This window comes from Psittacula echo (genome assembly GCF_963264785.1).
Source record: "Psittacula echo genome assembly, chromosome: 1".
In the NCBI taxonomy this organism is placed as follows: domain Eukaryota; kingdom Metazoa; phylum Chordata; class Aves; order Psittaciformes; family Psittacidae; genus Psittacula; species Psittacula echo.
In genome coordinates this window covers 137,822,812-137,840,248 of record NC_137735.1, presented here as the reverse complement: position 1 = coordinate 137,840,248, position 17,437 = coordinate 137,822,812, and the positions used below count along the sequence as shown (strand labels likewise).

The 17,437-nt window shown below is 43.0% G+C and overlaps 1 protein-coding gene across 1 annotated transcript in view; it reads left to right on the top strand.

Annotated features, from left to right (window-relative positions):
- LAMB4 (laminin subunit beta 4) overlaps window positions 1-17,437 on the top strand; it is a gene marked incomplete at both ends in the record, with an annotated part of 43,125 nt that overhangs the window by 12,025 nt on the left and 13,663 nt on the right. Inside the window, 15 exons of the mRNA XM_080636412.1 lie at window positions 415-603; window positions 1,645-1,824; window positions 2,633-2,742; window positions 3,206-3,285; window positions 4,257-4,407; window positions 5,323-5,454; window positions 6,178-6,363; window positions 7,529-7,650; window positions 8,366-8,486; window positions 9,601-9,778; window positions 11,145-11,288; window positions 11,520-11,751; window positions 13,352-13,509; window positions 14,949-15,173; window positions 16,254-16,474. Coding sequence (XP_080492538.1) covers window positions 415-603; window positions 1,645-1,824; window positions 2,633-2,742; window positions 3,206-3,285; window positions 4,257-4,407; window positions 5,323-5,454; window positions 6,178-6,363; window positions 7,529-7,650; window positions 8,366-8,486; window positions 9,601-9,778; window positions 11,145-11,288; window positions 11,520-11,751; window positions 13,352-13,509; window positions 14,949-15,173; window positions 16,254-16,474 — 2,429 coding nt within the window. The remainder of the gene's footprint in view (window positions 1-414; window positions 604-1,644; window positions 1,825-2,632; window positions 2,743-3,205; window positions 3,286-4,256; window positions 4,408-5,322; window positions 5,455-6,177; window positions 6,364-7,528; window positions 7,651-8,365; window positions 8,487-9,600; window positions 9,779-11,144; window positions 11,289-11,519; window positions 11,752-13,351; window positions 13,510-14,948; window positions 15,174-16,253; window positions 16,475-17,437) is intronic.

Genomic DNA, 17,437 nt, shown 5'->3' with positions numbered 1-17,437 from the left:
CAAAAACAGATCGTCTACTGGTTTACATAAGGTCTTTCTTGTGAATAAAAGAAAAATTTAGACAATCTGAATTATTCATTTCCACAATAATAGGTAATGTTGGATATACAAGAATATTAGGGTCTGTAACAAATATTCAGCTAGATCTTTCTTCAGTGGAGCAGTGTTTTCCCCTACATATCCGACGCACTCACCTGCATGGGTACTTACAAATATAGGGCCCAGTTGTGTTGCAAGTCTCCAGTGTTTCCCCCTGGCTGTAAAGCACTAAGCCTTGGAAGCTCTGATCTTGCTGGGCACTGAGATCATGGAAGTAACAAGTAACCCTGTGTTAAGGGTGGGCAGCAATAGTGGCAAGATCACAGTAATGGGAGTCGTGGTGCAAAATACTCCACTGTTTGTTTTTGGTTTCAGGGTGTAACTGCAACAGCCACTCTGGCAGATGCCACTTTGACCTGGCCATATACCAGGCCAGTGGTGGGGTCAGTGGTGGTGTTTGTGAGGACTGCCAGGACAACACTACGGGACAACACTGTGACCAGTGCAAACCTTTCTTTTACCAGGATCCACTCAAAGTCATCTCAGACCCTAAGGCATGCCTCCGTAAGCTTCCCTGTTTTACCTTCTGTAAGAATGACTCAAAACAGGGTGGTTCTGATTCTCTGTGTTCTGAACCCTATGACATCCCCAAGCTTAAATGTTCATATGATTGTAAAAGTGTTATCAAACCTGTAACATCCAAATTGCCTTATAAAGTAACTGCGTGACAGTGTCCTTGCACCTGCATTGTAAAAAGGGCTGTATGTTCCAACTCATTGCTAAACTGAGCTTAGAAACCCAGCAGGGCTATCATTTTTCTTGAACAACATCAATATAAATATGAATAGCAGTAGTGCTGTTGCTTCTGTGGTAGTCAGGGATTACAGAAGACGTGTGAAATAATGGGAGGAGTAATAACTGTTGTTAGATAACCTGTTAGATATGCAAGAAAAAGAGTCAGGCATAAAAGCCCTTCTTCTGGAAGATGAGCTAACTTCAGTGTTAATATAGGATGGGAAAAATCCTCTGAGTATAATTCATTGTAGTAACTAACTGGCATCAAAAGTCCTTAAGGAGCCAAGGGCTGATTACCCGGGGGAGTGGTGTGGTCAGCTCTCTGTGAGAAATCGGTAGTGCCTTAGGGAAAAATGGGATGCATCAGGAAGGCTGTGTTCCATGCTGAATCCGTTGCTTCCAGTAAATAATTCAGCCATAGCCAACTCAGACCAGCTGTGAGGAGGTGTGGTACTGCTGCAACCCTACAGCTTTCATGAGAGCATCCCCAAAAGTATGGGGCCCACTCCTCCCTGAATATTCTGAAGAGGGTAGCGAGTGGGTGCGTGATGCCTACTTCTACCCAAACAAAGGGTATATTTCTACCAAAGGGAAGACTGTAGCTCTTCTCCAGAGAAAAAGCAGGTCTTGGAAACATTCTCATAATATTTCTTAACAGCTGCTGTGCATTAATTATAAAGCATCCAACAGCAAGCACAGATGAACATCTCTACAAGAACCCTGAATTTGCGTCTACCAGCAGCTCTGTCATTGCATTTTCATGCTTATATCTTAATGTGCTTTTTTATGTCTCCCTGGCCATGCCTGCAGCCTGCAACTGTGACCCAGAAGGTACATTGTACAATGGCATGTGCGAGAGCCGCACCGACCCTGCTCTAGGAACAGTCGCGGGACGGTGCCCTTGCAAAGAGAATGTGGAGGGTGTCCGCTGTGACCAGTGCAGGGCCAACTACTACGGGCTGAGCGGCAGTGACCCTCTGGGCTGCCAACGTATGTAAACCACCTTTTATTCTTTTTTCCAAAACATTTTTAAGAGATGGAGGTAGTTGGATGCCCACAGTAATGCGCTACCTGCTTCACAAACACCCAGGTGCCTGCTGTAATTTATTGTTGATGTAATTTAATGTTCCTTGTTCAGCATCTAAGACTGAAAAGATACAAAATCACTTGCAGAAAACATAGTATACTATAACAGATGGGACTTTTGTTAATAGAAGGATTGTTAAATATGCAATTTAGTTGAAAAGGGAGATTTAAACACATGAAAATCATGTTACCATCAGAATCAGCATAAGGCTGAATGAAAAGCCACAGCTGGGCTGTTAGGGTAGTTGGACTGTACACTGCACAGTGCAGTGTCTAGGTGGCAGGAGTTGCTGCCTTGCAATGAGGGCTTTCAGCCAGCCGTTCCTCTGAGAGAGATTCACTGACAAACACATTGCACCCCTACCCAGGCGTACTGCGGGTTTGTGAGCATGTTAGGTCCACAGCATGGTACTCAGCACTAAGCAACATGCAAGGACTGTGTAGTGTGGATCAGCACACAGCACATGGCAAACCGCCAGACTGGACGTCTGCCAATGCCCCTGCTCCGCTCAGAGAGTGTATCCACTGAGGAAACAGACCATTCCCCAAGGGCAGTCTGAGAGCTGCAGGGTGACAGGCCATGTCCATCTGTAGAGAATCTGTCTGGAGGATGAAGACTGCCTGTCATGTTGATGCCACATCTAAAGCAAAAGCCAGTCCTGCTGCCGTGACTGGGGCCAGCAGAAGTAACCGTGTATTTCCCTTCCTGTAGCCTGCAACTGTAATCCCTCCGGCAGTTTGCCTTTCTCCGTCTGTGATCCTGCCACGGGAGCGTGCCTCTGTCAGCGGTTCACCACAGGACGGCGCTGTGAAAAATGCCTCGTACGTACTCAGCTTTTGTTATTAACTCTGTATGCGTGTTTAGAAGTCTCCTCTGCCATCTCCCACTTTTTCCCAGCAAAGTAAAAAGTTCAAAAGAATTTTGCATCTCCATTTTCTCATTTTGCAAAAGAACGCATCTGGTTCTTTTGAACTCTTGCAAACCTTTGTGCAATCACATTGCTCTAGGAGGAGCACTTCCAGGAAGGAAAGGAAATGCAAAATCATGTCCTCAGGCCATCTTTGTTGTTTACAGAGCAGCTTGCTTGCACAAATGGGTAAATATCTGGCTCTTCTTGCAGTGGCTGAGCACCCAATACAATCTGGGAAGAGAAGCAATCTCGCATGGCAAAGCACAGGCAGCAGGACAGTAGTGCTCAAGAAAAGAGTTCATCCAGGGGAACAAGTTCTGTTGTGCTTCACATAGTTAAATATTTGCTGTAAAAAGTCTTTCTTTTTATCCCAGGTAGGATACTGGGGTCTTGGCAGCAGTTTGCATGGCTGTTCTCCATGTGACTGTGATATTGGTGGATCCCAGAATAATTTGTAAGTTGATGTTTTTCAAGTTCTTTCTTGGTTTTGATTTTTATAAACTCTTAGGCTAAATTTTCTGGTTAGGTTAATACAGTCTCAGTACCAATGGGAAAATAGACTGTGGACATAATTTTATCATATATAAACAGTATAAAATTGGGTTAGGATCTTGGAAATTTACTTGTGATAAAGGGGTTTATCTTCTTCCTTTGAAGTCAACTTTGAATCAGCTTAAGCCAGGGTTTGTTTAATATAAAATATAAACTGCGTGACTTAAGAGAACTAGAGTCCCTAATATTAATAGAAATTAAAAGTTAGAGGTGACATTTTTAACTTAGTTTCCTACATCTACTTTAAAGGCTAGAAATATCTTAATTTTTTTTTTACATATAGGCTCCTATTCAAAATATATAGTTTTAGTAGCAAGCTTGGTTTCAGTTGGGCTCCTCCAGAAGTCTGTTGCGCAGGGTCTTTATGCACTGGAGCACATAGTCCAGTGCTGTAGAGCAGCTCCTTGTGACCAGGCAAATCAGAGCTAGTAATCATAATAAGAGTGTAAGTATATGAAAATTACCATATCACATCAAATCAAAGGGCCTTCTGATCTCATGTCCTACCTCCAAAATTGCAGGTGATAGATGATTAAGGATAGCAATAGATACAGAAACAGATACAAGAAATGGATACAGGGATAGATAGTAACGGATGCTCAGGAAGCAAAAGAATCTGTGCTTCAGTTATGGAATGGACAGAGAAAGACAAAGCATGTCATGTCTCCCAAGCAATAAAAAAGTAGCAGTGAATAAATCCAGCATCTGAAATGGAGGGGCTGAGTGCTAGTAAGAAGTTTAACAGGGCAGGCGATCCAACAATGGAAAAAACAAAGCAAAGCTGAAGCAAGGGTGGAGCTGAGCTTCTGTCATGCTGTTAGGACCCTGCCATGCTGCACTCTGATGTCCTCCCTTTACCAACTCTCACCCCAGGTGCGCACCAAAGGATGGTCAGTGCAAGTGTCTTCCCAACATCGTGAGCCGCCAGTGTAATGAGCCAGCACCAGGCTACTTCTTCTTACCTCTGGATTATTATATTTATGAAGCTGAGCACGCAAAGCCCCTTTCTGGCTCAGCACACTTGGTACGTAGTTGGCTTTTTTTAGGCCACCTGAGAGGGGATGCATGCGATGGTGGCACAGGAGCCGAGGCTGAGGAGAGGAGCCCTTGCCCATGGAGCAGACGTAGCGGCGTTTTAGCAGGAAGGTCCTTTGACCATCCTCAGTTCATCCTTGTTCTTCATGGGCATGACTATCCTGTTACTGTGGCTCTTACCAAAGGACAGTCACAGGTAACAGGTGTGACCTACAAAGCTGTCCTTGCTGCTTCTCCAGTGCTGGCTGGTCTAGCATAAATTAGAGAAAATAAGTTAGTTATCTAAATTACAGGAAAGTGTTTGAGTTTCCAACAGCTATCACGAACTGTGATATTTCTGGGAATCTCCAACAGAGGAAGAATCAAATTCCTCTCTGTTCCATTGGACTCCTTCCTGCTGCCTTATATAATGGCACTGATTGCAGCCCAATTTCCTCAAGAATTTGGCATCCATCTGGAATGTTTTTAGAAAAAATAATTTTTATTTATTTTTTTGGCCGTCAACATGGAGGTAGTTGTTCCCTATGCAGAGTATGAGTCTGGAATGCATCCCTTCTGCTGCCTGTGTTTTTACTGACATTTCCTCTTCGATGTGTTGTCCAGAAGTTATAGAGAAGGAATAATAAAAAATATGTTTATTTGCAGGTCACATCCGCAAATATTTAGCTATAATCACAATCAGTAATCAGCCTACAGTCCAAAAATGAAATGGAAAGCAGATGTCTCAGACAGCTTGTGAAAGGAAGTGCAAGTTAATTTTAAGGGAGTGAAAGAAAAGGGTTTCTAGCAGAATTTCACCGAGCATAGAATAGAGCTTGGTTTAAGAATGTGGATTTTCATGTAGCTGCCTACCTACCCTTCAGAACTGTTGAGACCGTGCTGCCACTCTCTTGTTACTTCATAGGTTAAACCAAGCACTCTTCCACGGTGTGACGTCTACTTCCAGAAGCAAGGCTATGAGTTCATGATTGAAAATGGAAAGATTGTGTTAAACAGGAGCAAGATACGAAGCATAAGAAAATCTGGACTGGAACAGGTAAATTGGTTCTTGAGTAGTTACTTAAGGTTACCCCAAATACTAGAATTTTATTGAAACAGAGGGCTAGGAAATCTCTAAGCACGTGGGATTCACAGTCCTGGATGTTACAGTCCTGACACAGTTGTGCCAGACAATTTGTAATTCATGCAGACAGGTTTTCTCTGCCATGTCCAGTGCCATTTTAGACTCAGGTTTAATGAATTGTTCAGAAGAGCACCAGTGAAAGACAATTTTTGTTTGTTTGTTTTGGCTGTAAGACATTTCCAATGTTTTCCATTTTCTAGCAAGTTTACCAAGACATTGACATGCTATCTACTGCATTTAAATGCTGTCAGCTTTGTCACTCTAAGCATTGACATTTATTTTTTTCAGCTTATAATGAAAAGTCCAGCCATGTATGAAATCAAGCTTCATCTGTTTAAGGTTTGCAATGTGAATGCTTGGAGATGCCTTATATACACAGATGGATGGACTATTCTAATCTCTTTCATTGCTGTTGTTGCAAAGCTATAGGAAGCTTTTCTTTGTTTGTTACCCTAAGCATCCTACATTTGGGAGTGTTCTTAGACTGCTGATCTCGAGCTTGTTTGGAAAATGAGGCTGACTGATGTCCAAAATAAGTAAATAACATGGCCAAAATAGTTCCTTTCTTTTTTTCTGAGTTTGTTTTTTTGTCATTTGACTCTGTGAGTTGTTGAAAATGCCAGTATGTCTTTGCAGGGTGTGATGCAGCTTGGACAGGACTCGGCTGTGGTGGTGGTTTTCAGGCAGCCCAGCGCTGGTCGATCTCTTACATGGACAGGACCTGGCTTTGCCCGCGTTCCCAGCAGAGCTGGGTTGAGATTTACCATCAACAACATTCCCTTTGCTATGGATTTTGATATCGCAATCCGTTACGAGCCTGAGGTACTTGTGATGTCTTTTGTGTCCTATGATGTTGTGCTAGATGCATGGTCTATTTTGTCAGCAATAGGATGCAGCAACTTGTCCCACTTTTCATGTTTAAAATTAAAACTGTTTGTCTTTTTGTCCTTATCAACCAAGTAGCATTGCTTCCATTGAGCCTCTTTAACCCTTTCAAGTCAAATCTGAAAAATCAGCACTACAAGTGTTTTCTAAGCATTAGTAAAAATCTCAGCTTCTGGAGTTCCTCTTTTAGTACCTTTGCTTTGACCAGACTTTTGTTTACAAATCAGACACATGCAAAATGCATCTTCCTGTAGATGGGCACCTGTACTTCTAGCTGGGATTTTCTGGACAGGAAAATGTGTACAGGCAAGAGTGATTTGAGTAGATCCTACTCCAGAGCTTTTGCAGACATCTAGTTTCACAATTGCTCCAGATGGGCTCTGAGATGTGTGAAAATTGTAGAAAAATAACCAAAATGTTATTTTTTTGCCTGGAAAAAGTTTCTCAGTGATGAAGACATGTCTAGGGAAACCTGTTAACCCAAATCTGGTTAAACCCAAGACTGCACTCATGTCTTTAAAAACACAGGCAAGTGTTTTATTAGTACCGGTGTCTGTACATGCCTTGCTTTCAGCTCCATGGGGCAGTCCCACCACTCAAGATCCTCCTTCTGTCTATTGTCGTCTGTTCTCTTACTGCCATTCCAAGTCAAACAAAACTCCCAGTGCCTTGAAACATGAGAGCAATTTTGCAGTGGGCTGGCTGCTGCTGCTGAGCTTTTTCCTTCTAAGGATTAAATGTTTGAAATTTAAAGACTTATTACAACGTCTTTTATGTTTGTTATTCCTTATTAGATGTGAGAGGAGGCAAATAATGAAGGATATCTCTGGGACAACACTGCACTGAGAAAGGAAACAACTCCAATGACTTTAACAGAGCTGTTTCCATTTGGACCAGCTGAAGTCCCATTTCCGTCTCTGCTCTTCAATAGCTATTGCAAATACAATGCATTTTCCACAAATAACTTTTTTTTTTTAAAGAACAAAGAGAATCTGTTTTGTCACTGCAGTGTGCAATCATTCAGATGGCTGTCATTTACCCTGGCAAAGAGAAAGTTTTTCAGATGTGAAAAATGATGGTAATGTTTGTCCTTTGTTTATAGTCCTTGGAAGACTGGCTAGCAAGTGTTGCCATCCAGCCCACTGGTACTTTGTCAAGTCAACGCTGCAAAAACAAGGGCCTTTCACAGGAGCCGCATGCATTGCCTCTCCCAGCCACAAAGAGGTGTGACTATCCCTGTCCTTTTGCCTGTAGATTTTCTATGTACAAATCCTTTACTGAGGCACAGTATTTATTACATTGAATAATAAATGTGTGGGAAACTGGGAAAATTAGAAACACATGTGTGGCCTTTCCTGTTGCTGTCACACAAGAATACCACGTAGGCTCTAAGGAAGAGTGATGCTCCAGTCCTCAGCCTGGCAAAGGTTTGTCCAAGCCAGGAAGGTGGCCTGACATCCTACTGGGATTAGTGGTTGCTTTGGCAAAGATCCAACTGCAGCTATTTCAGTATAGAAAGAAAATATTGACTTAAAGTCACTGTCCTGGCCTGTTTTCAAAACATTTTCATTTTGGACCTATGTAAAGAATAGAGACGAGCCAAGAGGATGTGACCAAAGTCTTGATCAAACAGGGACAGGAAAGGACAAATATGAACAGCGAGCTGCAAACTCCTTTGCTTGAAGTAGTAAACCCTGCCATTCTCCATTTAATCTCAGCAGGTTTGAATTGCTCTTGGTGAATCATCCAGGCAGAAGTCATGAAGCTTTCCTAAAGCCTGCAAGCAGTGGGGCTAGGTGTGCTCCTCACAGCAGCAGGGATTGCTTGGGGGTGCAGGCCTTAAGATGCAGGCACAGAGGGAAGGGAGAGCTCACAGCACCCTGTAAACTTGCTTTGTCCCAACTCCTGGCTATAACTGTGCTTTATTTCTGCTAAACAGGGTTGCACTTCTGCAAACTCCAGTCTGCCTGGAGCCAGGAACAGAATATCTTGTGGATGTGTATTTTTCTCAGTCCTCTGCCTCTGACCCAAAGGCCAAATCATTCATCTTGATTGACTCAGTGAGTAGTTCTGTCACAATTCCCTTGAGGCTGTATTTATCCCAGTGTGATTTTTTTTTTACAGTTACTCAAGATATTTTAAAAACACTTATAGCTGCCCCATCCCTGGCACTGTTCAAGGCCAGGTTGGGCAGGGTTTTGAGCAACCTGGTCTAGTGCAAGGTTTCTCTGCCTGTGGCAGGGGTTGGAACTGGATGATCTTAAGGTCCCTTCCAACCCGAACCATTCTATGGTTCTATTATTCTATAGTGTGTTTTAATAGAAATCACGGAAGTGTGCTTCTGCTTACCTCCCTTGCCACTGGGTTTGCGTGGTTTTGTATGGCAAGACGGAATTGCATCTGTTTTGATTTTCATGGAGCAATACCGAAATAGCTCATCAAGTCATACTTGTTGCATGTGTTAATGGTCAGAGTAAGCATCTCTATCTGTTGCTCATTTATTATGAGCACACTCAACATATGCTGACAAGATGCTGTGGTTAGGGATATAAATTCAGGCAGATCTTAATCACTTAGCTTTTTAAAAACATCTCAGTAATTTATCTGAATCTAATTAAATCGTGGATATATTTAAAGATTACATTGGAAAATTAAAATTAGTTCTGTACTTTCTTGGGCATTAGGTCCAGCCTGTTCCCAAGTTTCCACCAACTCAGGAACTGGGTGTTAGTTTTGGGTCCTTCTTGAAAAAAATATTTATAAGTCTACTCCTCTAATTATTTCTGTAGAAGTGGACCTGACAAGGCCTGGCCATACTTGGACACAGAACCTTCAGCTGAGTTTTCTCTGTCTCGGTAATACAAGTGAAAATTTGGGCCAGACTTTTGGAGTCATCAACATGGCACCTCTTGGAAGCAAAACCAGTTCTGAGCATATATCTGAGGTCTTATTATAATCTGACTTTTTTATACACAGTCTCTTTTATTTGAAGAACGCAGGGAATGTCTAGACCTTCAGAATACATGTGTATTCCGATGACTGAGGAGCACAACAGCAGATTTGAAAACACGGTGCTCCAGGCCTGTGTCCTTGCAATGCAGAGCACAGTAAGAGAATGTGGGAAATTCAGTATATCTAAGCAAAAATATTTTCTTTTACCCCTTAACGCCAAAGCTTGGACTTATTCCCAGAATCAGCTCCATGGAGAATTTATGCAGTGAAAAGGATTTAGATGAGTACCAGAAGTATCACTGTATTGAAATTGCGTCAGAAGTTGGACCTCATGTCTTGCCCGAAGTGTGTGCACGGCTCATAGTGAGCATGTCAGCCCGCATCCACAATGGCGCCATTGGTAAGGAGCAACCTGCACAGGCAGCTCTTTTGGACAGTTACTGGTTTTCCCTTGAGTTTGTAGGATATGTTGACTGGAAAGCTCTCAGCCCCTGGTGTTGTAGGTAAGTATGGTATGTATGGATGTACAGGACACATCCCACTGAACCCTGAGCGTGCTGCAAGCACCTTTCGTTGTCATGGCTTTCAGAGTCCATCACACCTGATGAGCTTCATGGAGCAGCATGACAAGGAGCGTAGCAGTGCTTGCATGTTTTCTGAAGAGCATTTCAATCAGATGCAGCTTCACCAGATGGCCAAAGCAGTAACTTTCCTACTTTTCCAGCTGCTATAAGATGACAAAGGAGTTTTTAACCTCTGTGCCTGTATGCTGCAGGCCAGCTGAATGCCCAGGCATGATAGCACACAAGCTGACTAACATGCTGGAAGAGATTCACCAAGAAAACCTTGGTTTTCTCCCAGCAAGAGAGCAGTGGCAGGTGGGGTTTGAAGTCCCAGGCATTCTTCTGGACCCACTGTGGAAGGGGCAATGAGGTCGGTGGCTCAGGAGACTTCTCTGGTGTTGGACCCAGAGAAATGGAGCTCCTCTGCACCTCCAGTAACAGGAGGAGCCTTTCTGGGCAACTTCAGTGGCCAGCTCCTTTAAGGGAGCCTTGCCTCCAATAGACCTGATAGCATCTGCTTGGTTTGGGCTATTTTTAGAAGGACCAATGCCTCATTCACACATCATGTGATGTGGTCATGGCTATGCAACCACAGACCCCCCTCATGTAAGTTTGAGTTGTGCTGATGCTGACTCCTCATCAGCCTGATTCCCACAGTAATGGTATTCTCCCAGTGAAACATGGCAATTTGGCTTTCTAGCGCTAGCATCTGAGCATCCCAGAGAAACATCTTCTGTGAGTTAGCAAACCAGCTACACTCAGTGAGTTAGTCCAAGGTGTCCAGAAAGCATCAAACTACACATATGCAGGCTGTCTAAGCTCTGCTTGCAGGTTATGTCCAGTGCTGCAGCCAGACATTGGTTTATGTCAAACCCTTCTAGACTTCAGGATATCCTCATTTTGGATCTACATTTGGTACGCCATCTTCTGTCCTATCGCAAACATGTGCTGAAGGCAGTGCCCTGAGTGTAGCAGCTCCAACACCGATATACCATCACCATGGTATCTATCATCATGATATATCATCACCATGATGCTACAGCATCAAATAATCCCATGCATGGCCATCACTGGTTAATGAACCCCTAATGAAACCAATCAAGCTCTTTCCTTACTACTTTTTGATGTGAAACCTGCAAGTTTATGACTGCAGTCATTCTCCTTTATAAGCAAACCTGTTTTGATTTTCTTTCCACTTGGCAGCCTGTAAGTGCAATCCCCAAGGGTCACTGAATGCCAGCTGCAGTAAACTGGGGGGCCAGTGTCAGTGCAAAGCCAACGTTGTGGGACGCTGCTGTGACACCTGCTCTGCAGGCAGCTATGGCTTCGGCTTCCACGGCTGCTATGGTGAGTACTTGACAGCCACCACCGGAACCAGTACCAGGACCTGGCTCTTCATGCATACCCCAAGTTTTTAGGGCTTTGAATCCATGATTATGTGTGAAGCAATATAAAAAATATTTCCACAAATGCTGAATTTTCCATCCCCGCTGCTTGCACTGCCGTTGAGCAGTGTCTGCAATGAGCAGGCTGGTGGGAATACGTTCAGGACACAGCTTTGCTGTTGGTGTTTTCCAGCATGTGAGTGCCATCCTCAAGGCTCGCTGAGCACGCTGTGTGACCAGGTGACGGGGCAGTGCTCCTGCCGCCAGGAGGTGGATGGCCAGCGCTGCAGCCGATGCCTGGCTGGGTACTTTGGGTTTCCCCACTGTCGTCCTTGTGTGTGTAATGGCTTTGCAGAGCTTTGTGATCCAGTGACTGGTGTGTGCCTGAGCTGCCGGGGGTTTACAGCTGGAAGCCACTGTGAAAGGTAAGTTGATGGGCAGGGCTGCAGGGCCCACTCAAACACTAGTACTCTGAAACATATGTGTACCTGGGGCCCATCTGCACCCCCATAAATTCATTCATGACCTTAACTGGAAACACATACCTAAACCTAGAATTAAACTAGGCCTAGCTGCTGAATGGCAGGTACCTATTGGTTTGGCATGTAGGAATGCGTGTGCATGTAATGTCTGTGGGGGGACTGCAGGCACAGCATGCATGCAGCATTGCAACAAGCTCCCTGCAAGAAGGCATTTGAGACATGGGTGCCGTGGAACCCTGTCACTGTGTGTGACATACAGTGACCTCTGACAGCTTTTAAATTGCCAAGGGGCTAACCTCATGCTGAATACTCATTTTAACACCTGCAGTTATCTCTGAGGAGCTTAAATAAACATACTATTTTGCTGGTTCACATTAGTTCCATATGGCCAGTGAATGACTTTTCCCATGTGTTCCAGCTCCATTCAAAACTGTGTTCCCTTTTTTCATTCTATACACTGGCAGCAGTGTCAGAGTTCAACACGGACATCAGAGTTAAATTCATTAGCTATTTAGTTCAGTTTGGCTGGATTGTACCTTGTCATTTACTTTTAAGATGATTTCCCCATGAAACCTATTTTCTTGCAGTGCTTTGGACAACACAGCCTTTGGCTATTGTGCTTGTAGGTGGCAAATAGACGGAAAGTGGAAGACTGAAATATTTGTTGCCTTGTGCCTCTGCAGGAGCTCCAGGCCTCAGGATGAGGATAATCAAATAGCCAAGACTTTTAGCCTGAGTATACATACAGAGAATTGTCTTCCCATTTACCATAGTAAAGCAGATCAAAGACTGGGGATGCTTCAGAAGCTGCTGCGTTGCCACAGCTCTGGGGCCATGGGGATCTATGACTTACAGGCAGTGGTGGCAGGCAGGGTAGCAGGGGTGTCTGAGCCCTCTGGGAGCCCTCAGAATCACCCTTTGTCTGTCTGGGTGACAGCACAGCTACCACCACCTCCAAACAGTCATCACTCTGGCTTTGCAGGCCATGTCAGGCAGAGCATGGCGAGTTTCAGTACATATGCTGCATCTAAAATATGCAATATTCTCTGAATGGTCTGAATGAATCATTGCTTTTTGCCCATGCCAGGACTTTCTAATGTCATGCCAGCCACTCTGTGTGTGTGTGTGTGGAAATAAATTAATATACATGGTGACAAGGGAATATACAGAATCTTTTACATGGCAGCTTTTAGCTGTGCAAAGCATGTGTGATATTTCATCTATATATATATATATATATATATATATATAAAATCATTTAGATTAAAATGGTTCCAGAGCAGGTAAAAGTCTTCAGAAATACTCCTTGAAAAGAAAATGTGGTGGTTGGTTTTTTTTTTTTTCTCCAGATTTTGGGAATGCAGCTCTGATTTTCCATTTTAGAACACCTTTGAAGCTAGCTATACCTGTACCAATTAATGGGATAGCATTACAATGACCTGGAATGTTAAATTAACTATACATACATATAAATGAATTCACTTCCAGAGACTGAATGGAGCACTTGGCAATTTCTGCTACTTTGTGTTGACTGCTTTGACAGGTGCATGGATGGCTATTATGGAAACCCCCTGAACAGAGAATCCTGCCACCCATGCATGTGCCCAGAGGAACCTACAAGCAATAGGTATTTTGCACATTCCTGTTACCAGGATTCCCAGTCTGCACAGCTAGTCTGCAATTGTCTCGAAGGATATTCAGGTACAAAGCAAAATAAGGTCTGGGTTTGATTCTATTAAAATTAATGTAAGAGAGAAAAATTACCATCCTCCGCCAGTTCTCTGCCCAGAAATGACAGGTGAAGTAATGGTAAGAAAATAGATAAGAAAAGTTAACACTCAGATTTACTGAAATTAGGTGGGCAAGTCCTGACTGAGAAGAGCTGGAATTGTGCAACTAGTGTTTGAAAAAGAGATTCACTTACATGAAAACAGTGAAGCCATTGATTTATCTGATGGCACTCTGTGGAAACCTTTCCAGGAGCACTATATTAGCATGATGAAGAGAGGGGGGAGAACTGCAGTTGCTTGTTACCCCTGAAAAAAAAAGACCTGCAAGCCCAAATCAGAAAGAACAGGGCATCAAAAAGACCTGAAAAGATTTTCTAATCAAAGAAAGTATTTGTTCATATTGAGACATTTTGCCCAAAAGTAACTGCTTCACTGTTCAAATGGTCACTATAGAAAGATCTCCAGTGAAAGAAGCAAACCCTAATAGCAAACACTTCCAAAAACTGAACCAATGCTGTCATCTTTACTTAGGCCAAGTTCCTTTATAAGTCAAGAGCAGTTTTGCTTGAGTAATTGCTGTAGGGCCAAAGTGATCCTTGTTGGTTCTCACCCAGGGGACTTCTGTCCTTACAAACCACCACAATCCTCATTTCTGCATTTTCTTCCTCCTGCTCCTTCCCAGCAAAGCTCTTGGTCATCACTTCTGTGGCACTGTGTTCACTTCCTCAAAGATCATGGTCTGGCCCTGTGTAGCATGGTGAAGGAGCAAAGTCCTTGGTTGAGGATGAACCAGTGGATGAGGTCTTAGCAACACCAGCCTGCCCAGAAAGGTTTCTGAGATGCAGAGAGGTAGCATCCCAATCAGGGCAGGCATTGGGGTGGTGTGCAGGAGTAATTTCAATGCCCGCAAGCAAGGAGAGAGTATCCCAGAGCTCATATGACCTCCTGGGGATCCTCCACTGTGTTACAGAAAGGAGGGCAGGTCTGCCAGATGCTGGGTTACTCCAGGAAAGGGCACCTTCCACCTTCCCATGCTGCATGTTAGGGTGAAGGCCCCAGGGAAAATCCTGCAATATGGCCAATCCTGACTGCTGCCATTGAAAGGACTTTGCTAGAAAAAATTGTCTAGAGGTGTTGTGTGAGGGGGTACCTATTTACCACTACTGAAAGAACTTTCTTGACAAAAGCAACTTGGGACAAAGAGAGCGTTTCCATCAAATTTTATCATAAGAGATGTAATTTAGATGGATCATAGCATTAAAGGGCAACAGTCTCAAGCAGGTGGATATTTTCTACTGGAAATGTGCGTTTGAACAGTCAGGTTGAATCTTTTAACAGTATTACTGGAAATTACATGTTTCACTTGAGTTCCCATCAGCCAGCAAATATTTTTACCTTCCTTTCCAACAGGCAGTCGGTGTGACGAGTGTCCTAGTGGGTTCTACAAAAATCCAGGCAGCCCTGGTCTTGACTGTGCACCATGTCCCTGCAATAATAACATTGATTTGACAGACCCAGAGTCCTGTAACAGGATCACTGGGGAATGCACCAAGTGTTTACACAACACCCATGGAACAAACTGCCAGTTCTGCAAACCAGGATATTTTGGCTCAGCCCTCGATCAAAACTGTCAAAGTAAGTAAGCAACAGCACTGCAACTGTGTATTGCTACCCCCCAAAGAAAATAAAGAAATTAGGCTACAGGAAGGGGTTAGCCCTTGGAGGGACAGTAAAACTAAAGCAAATCAATGGAGCAAAACACAAGAATACCAAATATATTTATATATATACAAAATATATAAATCAGTGATACAAATAACTGTTAATATGGCATCTTTGTCATCCAGGTCTCATTAAATCTCATACTGAATACCACTCCTAGGAAACACTTACTTGTAAAATGAAATCGTTACTCTCTATTAGAAAGATAAATGCGCATTCAGCCCATTGTGGAAGGAATCGAAACTAAAGGAATCAAAGACGATTGTTTATCCATGTTGCTGGCTAATGCCAGCTAAGCAATGCTCAGTTAACCAGATGATCCCTTGCTGAGCTCCCTGCCTTACCAGTTGTTTCCGTTAAGTGGCTGCTAGAATGAGACTATTAAAGCAATTTAATAGGCTCCATGACACTGTCAGTAACTCCTCATTTTTAACAGAAAGGCAGAAGTGTATGAAAAAGCAAGGCATAAGTTTCTTCCCAATGTTTCTCAAGGACTATTTTCACAAAGGTACCTGACTGAGGCTCTAATTTCTTCAGGCCAGACAGTGACATATATTTTCAAGAAACTCTTGCTGAGAGACTCTAAAACACAGTTAAGCCCGTTCCTTGTTCATTCTTGGAAGATGTCGATTAGAAATGGTTGAGCAAGAACTGGCTCCTCACAAGGAACGCTTCCTATCTTGCTTATCTTACTGGCATTTCCCATGCTGGATAGTGCCTACTGTAAATCAGCTTCTCCTTACCCAGCATATTTAACATTTCATTCTAATAAGATTCAAAATTCACTATGCCTTCATTTTTTGTGTCTGTATCAAAAGTACTGAGTGCTCCCAGTAAGTTTGCTTGAAGCAATGTAGGAGCTATTATAGAAAGATAGGTAAACTGCATGAGATTAAAAGCATGTCCAAGATTACTAGAAGTAAACTTACAGCACAGACTTTATATACAGCTCTGATTGTCCATCAACTGTTTATATTGTTCTTCTTTTTGCAGGGTGCACATGCAATCTGTCAGGTGTTCACCCTTCCATGTGCCCAGGGGGGGATGCAGCCTGTCTGTGTGACCCAGCCACAGGAGCTTGCCCTTGCCTGCCCAACGTAGTGGGCATGACATGCAGCCAGTGTGCCTCTGGCTACTGGGACCTGGCTAGTGGAAAAGGATGTCAGATCTGTGATTGTGATCCAAAAAACTCCCAAAGCAACCAGTGCAACCAGGCGAGAAAATTACTCTGCTTTCTAGGAACCTGGGTGGTGGTGTTTTGGCGTGTCAGTGGGGGGCGTGCTTCTTATAAATGAGGATAGTTTTACGTCATGCTCCCTCAAAACAAGTAGTCTTTAGAAGTTTTGCAGCTGGTGCAACCACCCTTAGAGTCATTAGATCAAATGTGCTCTTCTGGTAACATAGCTCTGCTTGTAAGCAGTTTCTCTTTGCCTGTGTGTTTCTTTGTCAAGTGGATCTTAGAAATACTTTGTAAGAAAACTTCGTAGGAAAAGACTGCCTTGTAAGTATATGTATAGGGAAAAAGGAAGTCCAGGCTTGGACCCAAAAGTCTTATGAGTATTTTTTTAAAGTGTTTATTTTAATAAAGTAGCAGCTGTGCCCATTAAATTAATCGTGCCTCATCTATCAGACTGCTAGAATATTTTTCTCATCTTTAATTCCTGTGCAATTTTTAGGGCTAAAACATGGCATAAATAAAATAGTTTTAGAATAGAGAGGTAAAATTGCAGTTCCATGGAGTCAACAGCAACTTTTCTATTGATTTCAGAGCACTTATCCCAAGCTCTTGCTGATGTACTTTCACATTTTCTTTTCAATATGCTTTCTGTTTGTTCCAGTTTAGTTAGTAGATTTATTATTTTTCCTAGTAAATGTAGCTCTTAACCTCAAAGAACTATTACTGCTTTTCTGAGCTATACCAGTTACCAGAGCTGTAATTCCCTGCAGTTTAATTTAATAGCTGAATTCCAAAATAAATTTTCTAGGGCAATGTGCATAATGTACCCTTGAGGTTTTCAGTTACAGTTAATATATCATGTAGTTAAAAGTTGAAATGTTAAGATGAGTACTTTGCTCCAGCAAGAATAAGAAACTAATCTGTTTTGCTAAGGAAAAGAATCTTCTCTCTTAAGTCATAGTCAGAGGATGAGTTCTCAAAGAGCATCTGTAGCTGGAAC